Source organism: Strigops habroptila, chromosome 7 (genome assembly GCF_004027225.2).
Source record: "Strigops habroptila isolate Jane chromosome 7, bStrHab1.2.pri, whole genome shotgun sequence".
NCBI classification, from domain to species: domain Eukaryota; kingdom Metazoa; phylum Chordata; class Aves; order Psittaciformes; family Psittacidae; genus Strigops; species Strigops habroptila.
This window is the reverse complement of record NC_044283.2, coordinates 26061946-26078055: the sequence shown is the minus strand read 5'-3', so window position 1 is coordinate 26078055 and position 16110 is coordinate 26061946. Positions and strand designations below refer to the sequence as shown.

The 16110-nt window shown below is 41.9% G+C and overlaps 1 protein-coding gene across 5 annotated transcripts in view; it reads left to right on the top strand.

The window, feature by feature from the left end:
• Positions 1 to 1199: 1199 nt before the first annotated feature.
• KCTD8 (potassium channel tetramerization domain containing 8) overlaps positions 1200 to 16110 on the top strand; it is a 92690-nt gene continuing 77779 nt past the window's right edge. For 2 of the 5 annotated variants that reach the window (XR_003992332.1, XR_003992331.1), the window contains exon 1: positions 1561 to 2450. Coding sequence is in view for 2 of the 5 variants with exons in the window: in XM_030492762.1 (XP_030348622.1) it covers positions 1607 to 2450 (844 nt within the window). In the remaining 3 variants the exon portion in view is untranslated. Of the gene's footprint in view, positions 2451 to 16110 lie in introns of all 5 variants that reach the window. The other 3 variants (XR_003992333.1, XM_030492763.1, XM_030492762.1) reach the window with 2 other exon arrangements.

Sequence of the window (16110 nt, the reverse complement as noted above, 5' to 3'; positions counted from 1 at the left end):
TAGGAGTTCTCTCTTAACGTAGATTTAGGGGTTGTTTATGGCAAAAGGAGGGAGGAAGGAACCAGAGACTGATTCATCCCACCTTGAAAGAGGTATGTAAGATAGGTGGGATGAGGTGCTGCCAAAACATCTATGTTACTGCTTTAAAAGTGATAAGTCTACACAAGTATTTTAAAGAATGTGACTAAGCTTTGGATGACTGGTTTTCTTGATCACCGTGCACTAGTGAGAAGGAAAAATCTGCAGCTCTATCTGCCTTCAAACTGATGGCTTTTACCCCCAGGCCTGAAGTGACCCTTGTTTAAATGAAACAAAGCTAAAGCATTGCCATGCACGAACCACCCAGCAAACAGAGTCACACTTAGACCTGCCACTGGTAGTCAGAGAAACGCAGTCAGGTTTAGGCCTCAGTTTTTGTTGGCATGAGCAATCGTACACCTCTCATCTGACACATGTGCACAAGTCTGTGCTCTGATACATTCCAGCAGCACAGCCTGAAAGTACACGCATCAGAAATCTGGATTCAGGTGAGTTGTGGCTCTGCATAAAAACAATACAAATTTTAAAAATTCACTGCTTAAATAGAGTATGAATTTAGTTGCTTTATGGCCAAGAATCTGTACTCTAATGTGTTCCAAATCAAAACCTGTGTCTGGCATCTGGATCCTAATGGCAGCTGACTTTGCTTTCTGCTCTGAATCACCCCAATTCCATCGTCAAACTAGAGTGCACATTAAGCTTCTCTCAAAATCAAGGTCCCAGTGTGCTGCACCCCAGCGAAGCAGCAGGACACCAAATACAGCATTTGTGCCCCACCACGGCCTGTTACATTTGTACCGCCAGCACAGCAAATACGGTTTTCTTTTGTGTCCTCAATTAAATCTCCCCGTTCCCCCCCCATGGTAAAGGTATGCTGATACACGGAAGATGGTGAAAAATGCTATTATGTGCATCTTGCAGAATGCTACTTTTGGAAGGACGACCACCATTCTAGCACCCTGCAAGTGCCAACCGGAGTGACAGTATAACGCAGCCAGACGGATCTGGGGGAGGCTGGGAGGTTTTCAGGGGGAAAACAAATAAAAAACCCAAAGCGAACCAAAAAAGCCACCCAGCCGAGGCGGGGGGAGGAGCCGGGATAGGAGCTTGGCTCTTCCCTGGGCCGGGCCTGGCAGCGCTTCTCCAAGCGGCAGCCGGCTCTGGCGGCCGCTGTGCCGTGAGCCCAGCGCGCTTGACGGTCCCCGCGGCCCCACCGCCGGGCGGAGCGCGGGCAGGGGCAGGGGCAGAGCTCGGGGCGGGGCGGGTCGTGCAGGGCCGGGCCGGGCCGGGCCAGCCCACAGCACAACGCAGCGCAGCCCGTCCCGCCGCCGGGGCAGCGAGGGGGCGCAGCGGGGCAGGTGAGGGCTGGCGCCGCTCCCCCGGGGCCGTGCCGGAGGGCGGTGGGAGAAGCGGCTCCGTCCAGGCGCTTCCGGGCGCGGCGGGGGAAGGAGGGGAAGGAGGAGGAGAAGGAGGGGAGGGAGAAGAAGGGTGGGGTGGGTGGAAGGGAGGGAGGGAGGCCGGCTTTTTTAGGAGGGAGACCCTCCTTCGCGGCCGCCCGCTCGCAGCCATGGCTTTGAAGGAGGCGGGCGGCAGCATCCTGCCCATCAGCGATATGGTGTCGGGGCCGTCGGGCTCGCCGTTCCCCGAGGTGGTGGAGCTGAACGTGGGGGGCCAGGTGTACGTGACGAGGCACTCCACGCTGCTCAGCGTCCCGGACAGCACGCTGGCCACCATGTTCTCCCCGTGCCGGGGCGGCCCGGCGGCGGCCCGCCAGCTGCCCAGGGACAGCCGGGCGCGCTTCTTCATCGACCGCGACGGCTTCCTCTTCAGGTACGTGCTGGATTACCTGCGGGACAAGCAGCTGGCGCTGCCCGAGCACTTCCCCGAGAAGGAGCGGCTCCTACGGGAGGCCGAGTACTTCCAGCTGGGCGACCTGGTGAAGCTGCTGTCGCCCAAGGTCACCAAGCAGAGCTCGCTCAACGACGAGGGCTGCCAGAGCGACCTGGAGGACAGCAACTCGCAGGGCAGCAGCGACCGGCTGCAGCGGGCGGCGCTGGACAAGCGCTCGGGCTTCCTCACCGTGGGCTACCGCGGGTCCTACACCACGGTGCGGGACAACCAGGCGGACGCCAAATTCCGCCGCGTCGCCCGCATCATGGTGTGCGGCAGGATCGCCCTGGCCAAGGAGGTGTTCGGAGAGACCCTTAACGAAAGCCGCGACCCCGATCGCCCACCCGAGAAGTACACCTCCCGCTTCTACCTCAAATTCACCTACCTGGAGCAAGCCTTCGACCGGCTCTCCGAGGCGGGCTTCCACATGGTGGCTTGCAACTCCACTGGCACCGCCGCCTTCATCAACCAGTACAGGGACGACAAGATCTGGAGCAGCTATACCGAGTACATCTTCTTCAGTAAGTGCCGCCCGCGCCCTGGCCCCGCGGGGTGCATTGCGCTGTGCAGCTAAAAGTGCACTCGCACCACTACATTCCGACCCTCGCTGTCCCAAAATAACATGTAGCCCGAGAGGAATTGGGGCTGCCCCCTCTCCCCTCTCAGTCGACGCTGCCACTGCCACAGTTCACATTTTATTCTGTGCGTTGGGGTGCGGGAGGGACAGGGCTGCGTAGTGCCCCGTCCGGAGCGCGGCGGAGGACCAGCTCCCCCCCGCTCATTGAAGCAACGGCAGCTGTGCGCACCGTTTGATGCCGAGTGTGCCAAGGGGAGAATAGCCCCCCTGCACCGCCTGCCCCGTGTCGGGGTCTTCCTAGGGGCGTCGCGCCGGTGCCGGGTCGGGGGGCTGCGGCGGCGGCGCTTGGGGGGTCCCATCCCCGTGGCCGTGCGCAGCGCTGGCCCCGCGGCGGAGGGTTGCTGCGCTCCCACTCAGCGAGGCGGTGCGGAGATTGGAACGGCGGAGCCCCGAGCAGGGAAGGGTTTTAGTATTTTATGGCTGCGTTTCCTTCCCGAGTGAGTGCACTGCGCCTGGGCACGGTCTCCGTGAAGGAAGGGGCAGCCAAGGCACGGCCAACTTCCCGAGGAGCAAGAAACAGTCTGGTTCCAAGGTGGGGGGGGGGGGGGGGGGGGGGAGGGAAAAGAATGGAAAAAAGAAAATAAACCACTCCGTGGCCGGTACACAGCTCCTAAGCAACTTTGCTAGTTGGCTGTGGGTAGGCTTAAAGGTTTCAGATCACTTGCAAATAGAAAAATCGAGCAATGGCGAATGATTTTCAATCTGGCAAAGTATGCAGTGCAATGTAGGGCACTGGCTGGGCAGTGGTTTCGAGTAATGAAACCGCAGCTGGATGGAGAACACCAGCCCCTGGCTGAGGGTTGTCTTTGAAAGGCACAGGCAGCCTTAAACAGGCACATGTTTTTGAGAGCCGACTGAGCCTATCGAAGAATGAGGTGTTCTTCATTCGCTTCTTTCTTCTCCTGCCTCTGTGTGGTCTCACGCTCTCTGAGTGAAGGAGGGATGCTCTGGTAGAGCATCCGCCTGCCTCTGTGGTGAGATGGGAGATGCAGCCTCTAACTAACTTCATCAGCAGGGCAGCTAAACAGAAGCAACCTGTTTAGTGTCTAAAACTGGACCTAGGCATGGTATTTTATAAAGGATGGAAATGTGAAAGGGTTTCTACTTGAGGGAGAAATTCATTAAATAATTTACATTGTTGTATATGGTACGGGTGGTGCCCACCCTTTGCTGAGCAGACTTTAGTACTTAAAATCAATCTTCAAACTATATTTAATGAGTTTCTGAAGATTCATTGCATAACTTATTGTCAGTCATATTTCATTAGCATATGTAGAAACTGAGTTGTAGAGGAGCTTTACCATCTACAGGGTGGACTTGTATCAAGTATTTTATGTGATTATTAAATCTCCTTTCTGAGAAAAATGGTCATAATGATTTTCTAAATAGTAGAAGTTCCTTATTGTTCTTATCAAGACTATGAACTAGTTAGTTCTGTTTGCTCAGAAATAGATTTGTAGGTGCATAATTATTTGTGTGCATTTGTGGTGCTCATAATGTTTTGGGTCATATTTTGCGTGTGGTTGCTTTATAGATCAGTGCTGTAATTCAGATCAGTGTTCCGAATTAATCCCTGGTGTAATAGCACTGATTTACATGGAATAATGCCAGGGATGAATTCAATGTTCTACATCATGAGTTTTGTTTTGATTTTCAGTCTTCCAAGTTACAATACTATGATAAGTAAACCAGTTATTACTTAAATTGATACACTTAACTGAAAAAAAAAAAGATTTTCTTTAATGTTTTTGAGTGTGTATGGTTTTGGTTTTTTTACACTTCTGAGTGCAAAAATGGCTGAGATAAAAGTAGGCTGAAAAGATGGGGAGCGTATTTTAATTTTGGCTGCTTGTTATGCGTTTAGCAATCTTTTTTGTTTAACAATTTTATATGTGTTCGTATGATCAGGTAGATTTTTCTGAAACACAGCAATGTGGAGACAACTCACCAAAATGGGAAGAGAAACAAGCAAAACACAATGCCTGAAGTAATGCTTTAGTTTTGTTTGTTTTTAAACTAAGTGTCCAATTGATGAAGACTGTTGATAAAACAGTACGTTATTATTAAATGCCTTGGACGCATTGGGTGCTTGCTGTTGCTTTGCCTGACTGCTGCACAAGAATTCATCAAAGGGAGAGCAAACCTTGGAAGCCTGCGCCAGGGGTGAGAAGAGTGGTCAGGGTTACTGGCTGCAGGCTCTCCAATAGCATTAGCCTGGACTGTATTCCTTCCTCTCTCATAAACAGAGCTTAATATACAGAGAAGAGCAGTCACTTTTCAATTTATTCCTTGCTGCATGTCCCCATGAACCTCAGAGAGGAGGCAGTTTTGGTTGGGAGGTTGCTGATTTGAAGAGCTCTCATGGGGAATGTCCAACTCTGGACTGTGCCTTACAGACAAAAGTATCAAGACAAAAAACTTAAGGGAGCTTATTCAGGTTTTGGCCAGCACCTGAGACTTAATTTGGTGGTAGCAGAGAAGAAACCTAGTTTTATGTTCTACTGGAAAAAACTCTAGCTGTGTTTGCATTTGTTATTCACAGCATGAGCATCTGCAACCAGCAACTGTATTAGTTGTTGGTCTGTACCTCTATAGCAGTTACACAAACTTCTCTTTCACCCTTTCTCCCGAGGACTTGTGTTCAATTCTGTAGCAAAGTGATTGGAAAAATACATGAGGATATGTATGTTCCGCCCATTTCCTTAGGTCCTGAGTGGTTGAATGAGTTCTCAGAGCTACTAAGGAAGGTTTAAACCACAACATTGTTTGTGGAACAGGTCAAGGTCAAGGTCTGTTTCTAGTATCTCTCAAACTTCAGTAGGTATTTTGAGTTGAAATAACCATATATCATTTTTTTTCTAAAAAAAAAAAAAAAAAAAAAAAAGTTATATTATTAAACCTCCAGGCAGATTAAATTCATCTTGGATACTACATATATATTTAATTACTTTATGAATTCCTTAATATCTAGGGATGGACTAGTTGTTGCAGACTAATTCTGATTGAAGAACCAGAGTAAGCAGTTTGAAACCGCTTACCAGGAAATAATGCTTCAGCCTTTGGCAACATGTCCTGACAAGTGCAGAGGCAGACTTTCCTCTTAGTATGCATAATTCCTACAAAAAACATTAGATCCTTTGCCCCCAGTGGTGTGCAAACTATCGTGTACACAGTGACAGCTTCATTTGTCTACACAGTTACTACACGGCCAGAATTTAACCTGCACCTAGCATTGGTGGGTTAGTTCTGAAAAGTGTTCACAGATCTGTTCCATGTGTCCATTATAAATCCTGTCTTTTAATGGTTAATAAAAGGAGTAAATTCTTATGTGGTAGTGAAAAGGGTCTACTGAGTGTACCACAAGCTTTTCCTTATTTTTTTTTCTTTTCCTTGATAGCTTGGCTCCATGCTATTGGAGCTGTCACCTTAGTACACATGAGGATGATTTGGGTCAGTTAACATGACATGTAATGCATATGCAGTTTGGGAAAGAGGCTTAAACTCTTTCACTGCTTAGTTTCAAGCTGCTGTAGAGGACCACTGATTAATTACCTATTGGTGCGCAATAGGTGATGGCCTTCACAAGAGTTCCTTCTAGCTGGAGACAGCAGACCAGGAGGCAGGAGACCTTGCTTCACAAGGCTGCAGGCAACGTAACATACCTTCTGTTAGCTGGTCCTCTTTGTGAGGAAAGGAATTTACATTTTTTAAGCTTGCTTGCTTGTTTGTTTGTTTGTGTTTTGTGGAGGTTTTTTTTGTGGGTCACTGTATCTCTCAGTACTGTTGTGTAATGTAGCATTGCATGTGCATACTATTACTATTTTTTTCTTCTGTGGAATCTAATTGGTCTTAATGGATTTTACATTTAACATCTGCTACGCAATCTGACTTATGGGTGTTGAGATCATCGTGCTCAGCCTGAAGCTCTTTGTGCTGAACTGACAAGTTTATTGTAAGAAAAATGCAGTAATATTTTGTGCAAAAAATTTTGACATGCATTCTATTTTGGCAGTCCTGTATCACGTGTGACAATCTCTTTTTCCTTGTCTCTTGCTTCATTTTTTAACAGGTGACATTTGCATGAATTTATAGTGCTTATTTTCCTCTTGAAGTCACAGCGGTCTGTGATTATATTGGTTGCTGTGGAAATTGTCATAAACAAGTGATAATAGTTTTGTAATCAGTGGGGAATAAGCAGTTGGAAGCAATGAACTTTTATAAAACAATATGAGATTTTGAAAAAACAAAACCCCCAAACCTGCAAAACCACAGCACCAACCACCCAAAAAAACTCAGCCACAACAAAACCTGGCTGACACTTCAAACATGGGGAACAAACATGTACACAAAATACTTTGAGGTGTTAGTTGCTCTGTGAATGCTAAATTCAGCTCAGCATCCCCCTGGGATAGTGAGGGGTTGGTGGGTCAGCAGATAAACTGCTCTTCTGAGGGCAGACTGGTATGAAAGCCAACCTGCATGTGGTTTCGATGACCATGCTAAGTTGTTCTCCATCCATCATGTTGTGGTACAGGCTGATGTGAAGGGTTAAGTCAGTATCACAACCACGATGTAGAAAAGTTTCAGATTTCTGACAGTCTAAAGATCTAGGAACATTGTTTCTGATAGGACTATTAAGCAGAGCCCTTTAAAGGGAGATTCTGTAGGCAGTCCTGGCCCCGTGACTTTGGAAAACTGACATAAAAGTTAAGGATATTCTGCTTTGTGATTCCAGATGAACTCAATAAAGTTTAAAAATAAATAAATAATAGACTACTCTTTATCTTGTATTTTTTTCCAAAATATATGTCCCTGAATGTAAAGGGATGAATCGAAGTGTACAGTCATAAATTACTAATATGAGAATATATTTCTTATGCCACCACTTGACATAACATATGCTAATCTAGACTACTGAAACTGATGTTCTGATTTCATCATTTCAACCAAGAAACTTCATTTGAGAATGATTTTAAAATGTGAGATTAAAAAGAAGTTTCAACAAATTCATCTTTGTAATAAATAAATAACGAAAACAACTTGCATTCCTCTACAGTGAAAAACTGTGCCAGGAACCTTCTGATTTTTCTTATGCTTCAGTAGAAATGCACAAGACCCAGTGCAATGATTTGTGATCAGATTTTAATCATTATATCCAGTTTCTGGTCTTATTACAATAAAATAATATTTTTCAGTATTTAGAGCCTCTTTAATATTTGGAGCTGGGGATTGGAACTGTTGTGCAGTATTTTAAAAGTAATATTAGAGATTAACTGAGAAAATCAACTATCCTGGATGTTGCCAGGATCAGTACTAGATAAGCAATAAGCACCTTGATACAAGCAGCTGATATTTCTGATGTTGGGAAATAGAAACACACTGGGTTTTGATATTATCCCAGACTTGCATTTCTTGTGGATTACACAGAAACAGTGATGGTGCGGGAGAAGCTGACTTTGCTGGATCTGTAATATTTTGCAGGTAAACTGCTTCTTGGTGTCAGGTCACTTCATACGTTTTCAAGGATTTATGACAGTAGTTGCAAGGAAATGTTTACTTTTCCACAGTAGTATGAACAAATCATACTGTATTTTTTCTTTATTGTCAACATGAACTTCTAGTTATCTGCTGTTCAAGTGCAGAAATTACGTGTACAAAAGTTTTCTGTATAATATTGTGTCAGGCACATGATTTAAAATTAAGACACTACTGCTAATAAAATACATTTTTCAATATATTTGATTTCCCAACATGATATGGCTGGTATTTCACTGCTTTTTTTTTTTTTTCCTTTACAGCAAATACCCCATTTGTTATAATGTGATGAGAATTTGTGTGGCGAACAAAAATTCACGAAGTATTGCACCAAGAGAGATTTCATCGATTCTCGCATTATCCTCTTTCTGCCACAGTTCCGCATTTAAACATAGATTTCCAGAAAGGAAAAACTGCTCAGGCAGCTCTTGCAGATGTCAAAAGCAGTATGCTTATAGGTGCGAGTAGTGGCAGAAAGAAAGACTCTCTTTTTGGTTCAGCTGAACATCAGTATGGCCTGAACAAAGTGACCAGAAATAGTTGGTCATGTTTGAGTGTGTTACCAGTTTAAGGGCAAGATCTTTGATGAGCCAGATACCTACATGGGCAAAGAAGGTAAGTAGTGTGCAGCCATCTCATGCCTCTGGGATCCTGGGCTGCTCGAGACTTGTGTGGTATCCAGTGTAGCTTAGAGCCAGCTTAGCGTTGCCCTCCATTGTGTCAGCAACTAGGCAAATCCTGGGTGTCAATGCAGGAGAAATCAATAGCACAGCACAGATTTCCCCTCTGATTTTCCATCTCCAGTTTTAGATCACTTTACTGCCAGAGTTATGTAGGAAGTCTGTACAGAGTTAAATTGACCAAGGTTATATCTGCAGGGCTTTTCAATGCCACAGACTGGTTATTTGGTTGGTGGTTATTTCATAGAATCATAGAACAGTTTGGGTTGGAAGGGACCTTAAACATCACCTAGTTCCAACCCCCATTCCCCCACCAAGGGCAGGGATACCTTCTATTATACCAGGTTGCTCAAAGCCCCATTGACTTGGCGTAACTGTTGAAAAAAGCAGGAGTCACTATACCAGCTAACATCCTAAACTGGGATGTTATTTTTATATCCAAGGATGATTTTGTTTCATTTCTGCCTACAAGATCTTTATTTCTTAAGGCAAATGAAATACTAACAGCACTCAAATCATAGCTCTTTTATAAACTGAGCCACTGGTAGGCCAGTGCAGTGGAAAATCCTTAAAAAAATGACCAGGCAAATTTCATTTTGCTTTAGCAAAGTAAATGCTTCATGATGGATTTCCAAGGGAGGCTGTTTACTCCAGCTTGATAAAACTGCATGTTCTTTTTTGAGAAAAGGTAATTTATACTCTACTTAAAATTCATATATTGACTAGATGTTAGGAGAAAACAGTGCTATGTCTAAAACGAAATCAGCATCCTCGAGAGAGTTTAAGTATGATTTTTATTTTTATTCAGGCTTATTCAGTGAATTTATTCCTTTTTAATTTTTTTTTTTTTTGATATAAATGGGATTAATTGTAGAAACAGTGGCTAACAGTGTGTGAAACTTGCACTCATGTCCCATTCAAATCTGTAAGAGTTGACCTTCACTGGGACTGAAGCAGGAAATGGTCTTGGCATAGTCTTTCACGTAAAGGTGAAATTGAAACTGCATGAGTGACTATTTGCTTTCATAACTGCTTCTAGTACAAATAATCTTGGCAGTGGTAAGCAGTGATGTTTTTAAATTTCCATGGCACTTTTAGAAACTAATGACGTTCCATTTTGGTTGCATTTTAGCAGATTGTGGTAACAAAACTTGTCATATTTGTTACATTTTGACAATTTAGCTTCAGAAGACATATAAATTACAGAATGCATCTTGCTGCAAGGTGTCACTCTATTTATATCATCACAATTCTAAATATTTTGAGGACTTCACCACACATGTAAAAATCACAGTGGTGTTAATGAGTTTCATGTTTCTAACAACAAGATGAATACAGTGCTTTAAAAATGTTTATGCAAATATTACTTCTTCTCTATGGAATGACTTCTATTTTGATACTGTCTTCCCCAAAATTGCTCAAAAAAGGATTCAGAAGTAGGGAACTGTGTGTTTACCCATTCTTAGCCCTGTGGGGCCTGCATGGCTGTAAGCAGTGTCAGTACTGCTTTCAGTTACAGCTGGTGTAATGATTCCTTCACCAATGCTTTGCAGATGAGAGTAGTAGGGTCAGAATACAGTTGTTCCCTTTCTCATTGCTCCCCATATGCCTGACCCCTACGATGGGGCTTGGGGCAAAGCTCTGAGCAAAAGAGGTGCCACTGCTTCTGGGGGCTGCCGCTGCCTCTGGGCTGTGTGTGCCTCAGGTGTGCTTTGTACTTCTCAAGTCATGTAACCTTGCCTAACTTGTTTTCTGTTCCAATGACATGCACTTAGCAAATAAAAAAAACTAGAGTAGCTTATAGAATAGTAATTAAAAAAAGAAATACTTATTTTGAAGGGAATACTACAACATTTAAAAAAAGAATAGAATGACTCAATCCAGATACAGCAACTCAATTACAAGTGCAAGTACACATGGTGACGATAACTAATGCATTGAAGTAGATACACTGCACATCTCTTTGTGGGGGGAAGGAGTGGACTGAGAAACTAAAGAGAGAAATCAACACCATCATTAACTTTTATTAATAAAATTAAATATTCCAGGTATTCAGTTAGCATACCTTCAGTTGTATTACACTTACTACGTACAGGGTTGTTCTCTTTGCATTAGCATAAAGATATGATTCAGAAATTATGTTTTATATGAATAAACAACAATAACCTTCAGATGCATTTTTGTATTTTCTCTTTCATCCTTACTGGGGTTTACCCTCTAGTGCTATTAACAAATATTCCCAAAGAGAGATGAGTTGGTGTTCAGGGACTCTTGTCACATTTTGTTGTAAACAGCCTCCTGCAACTTAAGTTAATAGTGAAATTGTTTCATAATTTATTGAATGTAGATGTTTAGAGGTTCTTGTAAGGATTACAACAATTTCAGTGTCTTCCATGCAAGTTACTGAAAGTGTACTATGATTCCAGAGGCATTTTATCAGTGAATATTTTATATATGTCTCAGGTACCTCTCTGTGAAGCTGTTTATATTTGTTTAATAATAAGAGACAGAAAGGCCCGGAATTGCATTTATGCATAATTATATATACTTTCATATGTTTCATAACAGTTTAATGACGCCAATTTTTTTTTTCTGTTACTCAAATCCCCATTAAAAGCATCATTCCTGCAAATCTGTGAGAGTAATGACAAATGTCTATTTTGCGTATACAGAAGTATTCTCTAACGCTTCTGGTTGTTAATCCAGGGTTCTTTAATTCTTATTGGAACTCACAAATACAAAATAATATGAAAATCAACTACAAAAATGTTAGTTTTTGTAGATAAAATAATTGTGTAGATAAAATAATTTTGTGTAGATAAAATATGTAGATAAAAATGTGTAGATAAAATAATTTTGTAGATAAAATAATTGACAGATAAAATAAGTCAGTAAGAGAGTGCCAACAATTTAATCAGTGTAATGTATAGATAATATAGTGGAGAAAGACTAAAACTAAACAATATTTTACTAGTTTTTCTTAATAAACACATTTTCTTTCCCTTTCTTCCCACAGTCACCCATTTATAGCCAGTTGCTTCTCGGTATTGTTCTCTTCAGACAGCTGTTACTATTTCTGTTGCTAATGCTTATTGTGGCTTTTGAACTGATCTGAAACAAAGCAGAGGCATGGCTACTCTTGCCACATAGTTTTTTCACTTTCCAGTGTTTCGGAATATCAGTATCACTCTTTCCATCCTTTTAAAAATACCAATATACAACCTTCTAAAAGTATGATCAACGATGCTGAAGCTATGTGAACTTCAGGGAAAAAAAAGAACAAAATAATTCAGCTATTTATGATAGAAGATAGACTGGGACTACTATTCGAGTAGGATTGTGCCTGTCGTCTCTTACTTCCAAAATTTTGGCATCAAAACCCACACCTGCTTTTCTGAGTGGCTTACCCATTCAAAGTACCCCTTCTTTGGAGCAGAAACTGTCAGCATCTGTATGGGTAAATAAGCCTTATCATATTAAAAAGAGTAAACCAGGATTGCATAAGAAATATAACTAAGACCAAACTGTAATTTGCAATCCTGCGTGGAATTTTTACTTTCCCAGCACCCAGAGACTTTAATTTTCTCTGTTAGCAGTTCCTCAGAAAGATGTGCATATTTATCTGTTTTCATGTTGTCATAGTTTGCAAACATAAATTTCTGATTTTCATGCTGTTGGTTTGTCTTTGGGGATACAAATGAATATAATGTTAATATACCTACTATAAATATAATGTTTCTAAATGTTGTAGACAGAGATAGACGAAGTCTATATGTTTTTGCTTCCCAAAAAACATCTGGAGTAACAGATAGAGATATCCTTTAGCTTCAAAATAAACCTGTAATTCTTTAGGACAAAAGGGGCAAACTTTTTAGAAATGTTTCAGTTACTCAGTGTGTGATAATTTTGAGCACTACTAAATTTTTTGACGTTCTACCTCATAACCTGCTAACTTTGTATTTTCCTACAACTTCTAGTTGCCTAGTAGTCCAGCCTCCAGTCATAACAACACCCACATTTTCATTCCTGTCCTTTCAGTATTTACTCTTTCCACCTGCAGCTGAAGTAGTTTGGTGTCTAAATTGGTGGAATTATACCCCTAAATAATTGCATCTGTGATCACATTTAATTACAGGAAGAAGAATGCGCTCACAGTAGAGATTATGTTAAATGCTGTCTGTCTAATCAGATCCCCAGTGACTGACTTCTGGCAGTGTTTTCTTCCTAAATCCCGTTGCTGTCGGTGCAATGAATAAAAGCTGTGCAGCTTATGCAAGTCCATGTCTTCAGAAGATGGTTTTGCTTTTCTGGTTGGTGGGTCTGACGTGGGTTTAAGAGCAAGGCTGAACATCATTCACCCCTGCCAAAACCACGTGTGCCTCATGGTGCTCTTCGTGGGCCTGTGGCTGGTCAGAGCAGGGCTGTGGAGATCTCGAGACTGGTCCTGGGAGGGGAGTATTGGGGCTAAAATGGGGCCTGAGCAGGGTTGAGGGTGCCCCAGGGTGTCTGTCAGGGGCAGTGCAGCTTGGTAGTGTCCCCTTGGGGCCTGGCACTGTGGTGGCAACGTCTGTTTTCTGTGAATACCTTTTCTCAAGGGTAGGTAGTGATAGGACAAGGGGGAATGGCTTTAAACTGAAAGAGGATCGATTCAGATTAGATATAAGGAAGAAGTTCTTTGCTGCTAGGGTGGTAAGGCACTGGAACAGGTTGCCCAAAGAAGTGGTAAATGCTCCATCCCTGGCAGTGTTCAAGGCCAGGCTGGATGGGGTTTTGAGCAACCTGGTCTAGCGGAAGGTGTCCCTGTCTGTGGCAGGGGGTTGGAACTACGTGATCTTTAAGGTCCCTTCTAACCCAAACCATTCTATGATTCTATGAAATAAGCCAAGTGCTGCATTGTCCAAGGGCCTGTGGCCAGGCGCCATCATCACAGGTCTGCGTCAGGACCTCAAAATATTAGAGCAATGATTCAGGGTGGGGTTTACTACATTTTCACCAACTTTTTATATCATAAAATGCATAAGAAAGAACTTCTTGAGTTATTTCTATGCAGGAAAAGAAGGGGGTTCTTGGTCAAAGACACCAGTAAGGCAAGAGTAGAATCTTAACTATATTCAGTGGCATGACACACTATGTTTCTGCAACCATGCTGCTGAAGCAGCAGAAGTTTAAAAGTAAACTTCAACTTAATACACTTAATCTAAATATTCTTTACGTTTGTCTGTAAAATATGAAAGGAAAAAAAGCACTTATTATAAATAATGATAACCTGGAAAAAACACATTGGAAAAAATTGTTTTTTAGAGTATGCGGAAATGTTTTATTTAGAATTAAATTTGACTGTATGCAAGTCTTTCTATATTGTCACATTTATGATGCATAAAATGTACGAAGGAGTTTGGGGGGTTGCTTGGCTCCTCTTTTTGAAACACTAAAAATACTCTGAAGTTTGAGAAGATGCACTGTTTTTTTTTAAAATATTTTAATACATGTTTATGGAATCAGGCTTATCCTCTATCATCAGTTGTGAGGCTACTAGAAAAAAACAGTTGTCTTTTTTAGTGAACCATGTAACAAATAACATTTGAGAATAACATAAGTCTAAAATTGACCTCCAAATCAATGCTAGCAATCTTGAATGTATTTTCAGGAAATCCAGCCAAGTTCAGTGAAAATTTCCATCTGCACTTGTGAGTTCTGCGCAAGCAGCAGGGATAGACAAATTTAAATTTAGGCTGCTCGTTTGGAAAATTTAGTTCTTACCACCTCTGTAACTGGCAATAAACTGTACTTGTTTCTTCTCTTCCTAATCCTGTGGTTATGTTAGAGGTTTAATAATACAGAAATTGACATTGCACCAAAGTTCACCTTGATTTTTAGCAGTGGTTATCTCTCAGTCATTAATTTGCTCAGTTTGTAACAGTGAAAGCAATAGTGGTAAAAGCTATTTACGGTATTATCAAGCAGTCATATAGCAAGAGTATTGCAAGTTACTAGATAATTACTGCTGGTTTGGAGCAGGTTGAAATAATTTCTATTCAAGAAGGTATGTGGTGTTAGACTGTAGATCAGTAAATTAAGGCTGTTAAATGTTACATGTGGTAGCTGTATAAAACTCTCAGATTTCAAGCTTCTTAATAGATTTAGAAGTTCCTTGATAACAGGAAAAACATTTTCCCCATTAAGGCAGTCAGGCATCGGGGCAGGCTGTGCAGTGATGCTGTGCATGTGCATCCTCGGAGGCTCGTCTGAATCAAGCCCCGATAACCTGGTCTGGCCTCATAACTGATGATACTGTTGAGCAGGAGGCTGGACCGGAGACCTAAATTATCCTGTGATTCTCTTCTCTGATGTGATTTAAGTTGGCATTAGCTGTTTGAAATCACATCTCAGGAAAGGAAGAGTAAACTGCTTCAAGTAAATGAAGTAGGTGCTATAAAGCTGTAAATTCTGATTATTCTGAATATCACAAGCTTCAAAGACTTAACTTTATATTACCTTGTTACTTACTTTTGTGTGTCCTACTTGTAGTCAGAATTGAAATAAGTGCTTCAGGAGGAAGTTTCTTATAGGACTTCCTGGCCCAAATTCAAAATCATAGAATGTTAAATAGGCCACAGTTAAGAAAGTACCTGAAAAAATGCTCAAAATGAATGTTGGATAGCACTATGATTATTGATCGTATGTTGCTTGAAGAAAGAAATCTCAAGAATTTAGCAAATTGCCATGTTTTAATATCTAACCATTTTTATTGTCATTCTTTGGATGGATTCTGGTGCTATCTATCACAAAGGTGACAGACCACCTTGGATTTCTTTGGGTTTTTCTCCATTTTGATATTGTTGAGTTCCTTTTATGTGACGTATTTTTTTTCTTGAGTTTGCAGCCTCCGTGTTTTTCACTTAGCATAGCTTGAATCAATTTACGTAGCAACTGCACAAATGCCGAACAGGATTTTTTAGGTAGCCTGAAAATCTTAAAAAAGAAAAATCATAAAGCAAACATGAACAATGCTGAATTACTTTTCAGTAGTACATTGCTGAATGAATGCATAGCAAGGTAGTTAATTATTAGGGTATTTAAACAATTTGGTTTTTTTTTTCCTTCTTGAAATTTTAATGTAAGAATGGAACATGGGGCACTAATAACTAGGATTATACAAAAAATGTTGGATGTTCCTCTTGCCTTTCCCACATTACTGAAAAGATTGCTGAAGTGATGTGTCTGGAAAATCTTTTGCTGTTAAAAATTTCTTATGACAACAAACTAAACCAGAAGTATTGCTGGCATTGATTGACACCTAATAGATAAGTATATGTGTATAGTCAAAGA